This window comes from Stegastes partitus, unplaced genomic scaffold, assembly GCF_000690725.1.
Source record: "Stegastes partitus isolate 25-593 unplaced genomic scaffold, Stegastes_partitus-1.0.2 Scaffold2240, whole genome shotgun sequence".
NCBI classification, from domain to species: Eukaryota; Metazoa; Chordata; class Actinopteri; family Pomacentridae; genus Stegastes; species Stegastes partitus.
This window is the reverse complement of record NW_007579971.1, coordinates 59,819-67,360: the sequence shown is the minus strand read 5'-3', so window position 1 is coordinate 67,360 and position 7,542 is coordinate 59,819. Positions and strand designations below refer to the sequence as shown.

The 7,542-nt window shown below is 43.5% G+C and overlaps 1 protein-coding gene across 2 annotated transcripts; it reads right to left on the bottom strand.

Annotated features, from left to right (window-relative positions):
- Positions 1-1,839: 1,839 nt before the first annotated feature.
- Positions 1,840-5,629, bottom strand: LOC103374408 (transmembrane protein 79-like). Of its 2 annotated transcripts, none has more exons than XM_008304494.1 (5): positions 5,533-5,629; positions 3,182-3,723; positions 2,737-2,931; positions 2,398-2,629; positions 1,840-2,238 (listed from the first exon to the last, which is right to left on the bottom strand). In XM_008304494.1, the coding sequence occupies exons 2-5, from the start codon at positions 3,678-3,680 to the stop codon at positions 2,040-2,042; spliced, it is 1,125 nt and encodes a 374-aa protein (XP_008302716.1). In that variant the 5' UTR covers positions 3,681-3,723; positions 5,533-5,629; the 3' UTR covers positions 1,840-2,039. The 2 variants fall into 2 exon arrangements, with proteins under 2 accessions (XP_008302716.1, XP_008302717.1); XM_008304495.1 differs by having other exon boundaries at positions 3,182-3,720.
- Between the last annotated feature and the right edge of the window lie 1,913 nt (positions 5,630-7,542).

Here is a 7,542-nt window from a genome sequence, read left to right as displayed (position 1 = left end):
ACAGCTTATTACGGTGCCAACAAATTATATTTATATATTATATACAATTGTTTTTTTCCCCCACTTGAATAAACTGGACTTTATTTAAACCTAAATAGTTCAGCTGTATGTAAACTGGAATAACTACACTGTTAAAACTGGAATATACTCTAGTCTGGGTCCAGGCTGAGTCTAAGAACCACCAGTTTAATCCCGTGAGCACACAGCTCATTAAAGCTACATGAGATGTTCTCTCAGCGGTGACTGACCGTAGGATCTCCTGCGGAGCTTCCTAAAGGGACAGTTTGCTCTGAGCCGTAGCAGACACGACCTCCTCCTCACAGGCAGAGACTCCATAAAGAAAAGCTTCGATTAAAGCAGCAGAACTCCGTCGGAGCGAGTTGATTGAGCAGAAACAGTCCGTTCAGAAGCTCCTGAGACTGCGAAGACCTCAGAGAACAAATACAGTCTAGCCACACACCTGAACCTTCAAAATAAAAGATCAGATCAGGTGAAACACGGAAGAATCATGAACAGAACAAGTAAAATGCGAACACCCTTCATGAGTAATCCTGTTTATTGACCCCTGATCAGAAAACTGTTGAAAGAAGTTATTGATCTTTCACTGACGCCTCACAGTGAGTAACTTTAAACTGTTTTTGTGTGCTCCTATACACCTGCAGAATTCATCTGTCAGCTGTGTTCACTACACCATGTGTCATTATTAATTTATGAACATCAACTCAATAAAACTTCAGAAACAGCTGTCAATCACGTTTCATTTTTTTAAAAAAATCCTTTTACAGATGGTTTTTAGAATATTTACATTTACACGATCAAATAATGCTTTTATTTTTGAAGCCAGAGTATTGTACTTCCTGTGTGTAGGTGAACTGGTTCACCTGGAAAAACTGCTTCACCTTGAAAAATTGCTTCACTTGGCTGAAGCGCTAACGGTGAATTATAAATAGAAATCTGATCAATTCATACAGGCTGAGAGTTTCATCCTAAAACCATGTAAAATGTAAGTTTTGGGGTCAATTAATAGATCATATCTTATTTAAAATCAGTTTTTGCAAAAAAAAAAAATGGTGGGAAAGAACTTTTTCATTAATTATATGTTGGATTAGAGTTTTACATTTCTAAATGTTTTCATGTCTGAATGAGCTGGGTTTTTTAATCAGGTCTCAATCTGACTCAGCTCACTTTGAACACAGTCTGAACTGCAATAACACACACGACCTAAAGATGTTAATTTCACATTTCAGCTCTGATATTGGTTCAAAAACATCACAGAGCACAAATTACAAACGCCTTTCTCATTCACGTTGATCCACAATTTCACATCTGTTACACACTGAAATATTTTTTTTAAATCAAGCTTTACTGCAGTGAAGACAGAATATGTGACAGGTCAGATTAATGAGACTCATCAGTGATGAACGTGGTCCAGGTTTCAAGTTCAGTTTGTTGCTTCCAGTTGTTTAGGAGTTTTTCCTCTCAGTTTATTTCATATTTGCAGCATCAGACAGCAGCAGGATTCATATGAGAGAGAAGCTGCTCACATTCAAAGCAGGAACTTAAATAATCACTGATAATTGATCCCTGACATGGAAACCCAACGACACAGGATCTAACAGAACCTGTTTAATGTTGTTCCCCTCAGACAGGTGAGCTGTCAAAGTCACTGTTTATCAGCTGCAGGTAAATTATTGGGTACATTAGTTCTCTAGTTTTTCATTCTGTGTGACATGTCACTGGCTGTTCTATCCATCTGGCGGACTAAAATGAAGCTGTGAGGAACATTAAAGTATCTGAAAAGAACTGATTTGTTGGAAAATTACAGAAAGAGATACAAAGTTATTTTGTTGTTTTTTAATGTATTGATTACAAATAGCATTGATCATATAACAGAATTTACAAAATAAAATAAACAGGTTAATCAAAAACTAAACAGTGAGAAACAGCTTAAAAAATCTGTCATCAAAAGTCACAAAGTCATTGATCACTGATCAGTTCTCATCCTTTAGGATTAAAGGTTATTGATTACTGATTATCTTTCATCCCCAGAACCTCTGTTTGCCAGGGGGCGGAGCTGGCAGCTCCTCAGATGCTGAGCTGAAAATGGACGACGCCGCCTCCACTGTGAAGATGAAGTAGAAGTTTGCCACCATCATGGCGAGGCTCGGCAGGAAGGAGAGTCCGAACCCGAAACCACGAACGCTGCTGCCAAACGCTGCTGCAACCCAGTAAACCAACCTGCAGGGATTGATCAATCAGCTTTGATTATGGACTGTTCTGTTTATGAAATCACTCTATTTATTGATTGTTCTGTTTATTGATCATTCTGTATGTTGATTTTTCTGTATAATAATCATTCTGTTTATTGATCTATCCATGGTTCATTGTAAACCTCACCGTCCGAAGGCAAAAACGATGGTCAGCAGTGGGACAAGCTTCAGCTGCTCCTGGCTCAGGTACATCGCCATGACAACCAGCTGCAGGAAGTAGATCAGGAACAAGGAGGCGGAGTCAGCAACAAACCGACGATGGACCTCGACCTGTTGAAGCTCCCCCTCCTTCAACTCATCATCAAACAGAGGCCGAATCCCACCTGACCTGAGCCGACTGACACCCAGAACCAGCCAGCCTGAAAGACAGGTGAATCACAGACATGTGAGACATGGACAGATGTGATGCTCAGGGACAGTTTTAGTGTGAACTGCTGCATCACTTCTTCGGTGGTGTTGGACTCACCGAGGACAATGGGGGCGGCGGCAAACACGGAGCAGCGCAGCGTGTAAACGAGTCTGAGGGGGGCGCTGTCCATCAGGGGGGCGTCAAATGGCAGGAAGACATAACCCCCCCACACCAGGAATGGGAATAACATTGCTGAAGTCATCAAGGACACACCCACCTTTAGGACATCCCTGCTGGGACAGCCCTGCCCACCTGAGGCAGACAGGTGAGAAAGACACACGTTAAAACCTCATTCAGCTGAGACAGACAGGTGAAACAGGGGACAGAGAGACAGATAGTTGAGACAGAAATGTGAGACAAACAGACAAGCTAAAGCCCCGCCTACCGGTAACAGATAGACAGGTGAGAGAGACAGTAAGACAGATAGACAGGTGAGAGAGACAGTAAGACAGATAGACAGGTGGAAACCCAACAATCTAAGACAGACAGGTGAGGACCTTACATCTGGCATGGGGTGTGTCCTCAGTCCACTCGTACTGGTAGCCATGTTGGTTATAGTCCTGGGGTTCTTGAGGACCTAGGAAGGGACTCTTCTCTGACCCCATTTCCCAGAATGCCTCACTGTCTCTGGGTGAGGATGGGGATGGGAGTACAGTTACTGCAGGACTAAACACCTGAGCTGCTTTCTCTGGCAGGTGGTTCTCCTCAGGCTCCTCCTCCAAGTGTGTCTTCAGCCCCGCCCCCTCTCCCATTAGCCCCGCCTCTTTACCTAGCCCCCTGCTCTCCCCCTCTGCCTTCAGCTCTCTCTCACTTTCTGTCCAACTGGATGCCTCACGGAGAGACATGTCTGACCTCACACTCATCCTGTCCCCATTACCTGTCTGTTTACTGGTCTGACCACCTGTCTCTCTGTGTGCGGGCCACTGCAAGGTGCTGGGCTCCATCCTTGCGGTCCTCACCACCTCATCCTCTTCCTGTTTCATCCCCCCACTATCCTTCATATGGTACTTCCTGTCAGGAGATGGAATTCTTCAGGCCGATCTTCTGTCAACAGAGAACGTTGGTCAGATAAACCAGCTAAACAGTGACGCAGGTAAAGACGAGCAGCAGACATTAATCAATGAATGAATTCAGACTTCTTAGTCTGAGAGACAGTTGGTCCATCAGAGAGTCGCAGCGTTCAGGTGTGTCAAGTTTCAGCAATTAAATCATATAACGACAAGTATTATCCCCGATAGAAAGTACTCTGTTAAATTTCTAGTATCTTGCAGCTCTACAGAGTACTCTGTACATGTTCGTAGAGTGTGATGACGATTGGTGTGCAGAGTTTCACAGGTGACGTTGCTCTGCAGGTTAGTGTCTCACCTGTGCTGCAGCAGCAGGTGAACACTGGTCTGACAAAACGCTCTGATTTGTTTGTATTGCTTTTAAACCAATCACAGTTGTGTGCGGAACTAAGCGAAGTGTGTGACGGTGGAAGTGTTCTGGTGGAATATTTGTGGCAGAACTATGACTAAAATCGGTTTTATTGCACAGTGCAGATCCAGGCTGTTGTTGTTCTCTGTCGGCTGATGCCTGCATCCTACTTCAGTCATACAGCAGGTGATTTCTCAGGTTTACTGTGTTTGTAGGAGAAGACAGCTGACAATCGGCTCAGTTTCATTGTTTAGGTCAGTTTAGTGATCAATCGCTGATCACTGCAGAGTCACCTGCTTCCAGCTCATGACGGTTTGTATGACAGCAGCAGCTCATCTGGCACACCTCGCATTGCATACACATACACAGCGGTCCACATACCATAGGCTTCATTAGCTTAGGTGACACACAGACAGGTGACACACAGACAGGTAAGGTGATGTCATGGATGAAGCTGACAGCTCACATGAGACCAGAGGGCTGAACTACGAATTGGGATTTATGTGTCAGCAGATATTAAGCCTGAAGTCATAGTTTTCAGTATGACGAAGGTGGCTCTCTTTTAACTTGCTAGATCACCGTGGTAACTGATGCTGTGGAGCTAACCTGGTCCGAGGCAGGTTCTGTTCAAATTTTAGTTTTAAAACGGCTGTAAAAAAGTGTTTCCCTTTAAACAAATTGTGATGCAATAATCACATAAACATGTCTTTATGTTTGGTCCTGATTTGCTGCTCCATCTGTTTACATGCTGGTACGGCAGCTGATATACCATCAGTATTTAGTACAGAGACTAATAAATCAATAACATTCATTTCTTTTGATTTGAACAAAAATTTAAGTGCTATCCGGCGTCATGGGACAGTGTTAGCTCTAGATGCGCTCTAATACAATATCATGTTTAAATATATGAAGGGTAAAGTTTAACAGCTTTACTGTGCCACTGTCAATTATTAATAAAAAAGGTGACAACAACCTTCTGATCCCTCAAATCTCTGACTGGAGTTTAGGTTTTGTTAACACAGTTTACACAAAGAAAGTCTGGATATGTTGAAGCTGCGTCACAGTGCTTTTTTGCTGCAGGTGAGTCTGCAGCTCCCCTGAAGCTGTTTGTTTCTGTCACCTGTTGTCTCTTATCACCTGTTTACCTGCACGTTAATTGAACAGCCGCAGGTAGCGTAAGCCCCGCCCACCACATGAAGTCCGACTGTAACATACCAGACGTTTCGGATCAAACCGACTTACTACTAGTAGACATAAAGGTGATCAATACGTCACCACCTGCCTCAGTTTTACCTGCAGAGAGTTTCTTGATCAGTTCTTTGAAACACTGTGAACGATATTTAGAGAGAGGTCGATCAATACTCTCTGGCAGGGAAGGTATGTATCTCCGAGCTAACATGCTAACGGAGCGAAAGGTTAAAGTGCAGAAACACTCACAGAGAAGCTCAGATCCCGGTCCTGGTCCTAGTCCCGGTCCCGTTCCCGATCCCGTTTCAGTTCCTGGTTGTTCTTCTGGTCCTGGTTCTTCTTCTGGTTATCTTGTGCTTCTTCTGGTTTTCTTGTTCTTCTGGTTCTCTGTTCAGCTTGTTGTTGTTCTTCCTCGTCTTCTGTTGTGGTGAAACTCTCCGGAAGTTCAGCTCAGGTGTGGCTGGTCAGGTGAGTTAAAGGGAAAGTGGAGCTAAAAAATCTGCCGACAAATGTTCACATACAAGTAACTGATACAGTAGTCATACCGAGTACTATGTTACATGTACCAGTATCATACAGGGCTCACACAGAGTACTATGTCACATGTACTAATATCATACAGTACTCTGTTACAAGCAAAATTATCACATAGTATTCGCACAGAGTACTCTGTTGCTAGTACTGGTGTTATACAGTACTCTTGGAGAATACTCTTTACAAGTACCAGTATTATACAGTACTCATACACAGTACCCTATAACAAGTACTAACATCATGCAGTACTCATATGGAGTATTATGTTACATGTACTCGTATCATACAGTACTCATACACAGTGCTCTGTTACAAGCAATAGTATCACGCAGTACTCATACACAGTACTATGTTTTAAACAATAGTATTATGCAGTACTCATATAGAGTACTATGGTGCATGTACCAGTATCATACAGTGTTTATACACTGTACTCTGTTACAGGCAATAGTATCATGCAGTACTCATATAGAGCACTACGTTACATGCACCAGTGTCATACAGTGCTCATACACTGTACTCTATAACAAGTACTAATATCATGCAGGACTCATATAGAGTACTACGTTACATGTACTCGTGTCATACAGTACTCAACACACAGGTGTAGTTGTTGTGCTGTCAGCAGGTGTAGCTGTCAGCTGATTGGTTGGTTCTGAGGTCAGCAGGATGACATCGCTGCCTCCCTCCCTGTGTAATGTGTTGCAGCTGGTTGTCAGGGTAACAGTGTCAGTCAGTACCAGATGTGAACAGATGTTGTATTCACAGGCTGCAGCCGTCACATGGTCTCTGTGTTGTATGATAGTACTGACACACTCTACTGTAGTAAAATACACTTTATTATAGTACTACACACTGTACTGTAGTACTGACACACTCTACTATAGTAAAAAAATTTACCGTGCTGTAGTACTAACACACTGAACTGTAGTAAAAATACATCATGCTGCAGTACTGACACACTCTACTGTAGTAAAANCACACTGTACTGTAGTACTGACACACCCTACTGTAGTAAAAATACACTTTGCTGTAGTACCAACACAATGCATTGTAGTATGAGCAGACTACACTGTAGTAATGATACACTGCACAGTAGTTGTAACACATTGTACTGTAGTTCAAACCCACTGTACTTTAGTAATAATACACTATGCTATCACAATCAGTCACTGATTGGTGTATTGGTTCGTGTATTTAACAGTGTATTGTTCGTGTATTTAATACTGTATTGGTTTGTGTATTTAATAGTGTATTGGCTCGTGTATTGATCAGTGTAGTGGTCTCCGGTGTCTTTGTGTGTCCGTTGTAGTGCGAGGTTTGTTCGGTTCAAGAACCGTCACACGCCGCTTTTGTCTGCGGTGGGCGGGGTCAGTTCTCTGGGGTTCCACGTCACACAGCAGCTGTTGTTCACTCCTCTATAGTGGGGCGGGGTTTATCGGTCACCCATGTTCGTTACTCACGTGACCTTCCACGGTCCTCTGATTGGCTGCTGTGGATCACGTGACGTTGACACGTTGTCATAGAGACTGACTCCGTCCATCACTGCCACGTCACTGCACTGGTGATCAAAAGAAGCGCTCTCTGATGAAGACGGGCGGGGCTTAGAGCGCGAACGGCGACGTGATTTGCTGCAGGCGGCTGTAGCGGGCTGAGTCCTGATTGATCAGAAGTACGGAGCGCAACTGTCAGTCAGAGCAAAGCCCCGCCCCCCCGGCTCAGACT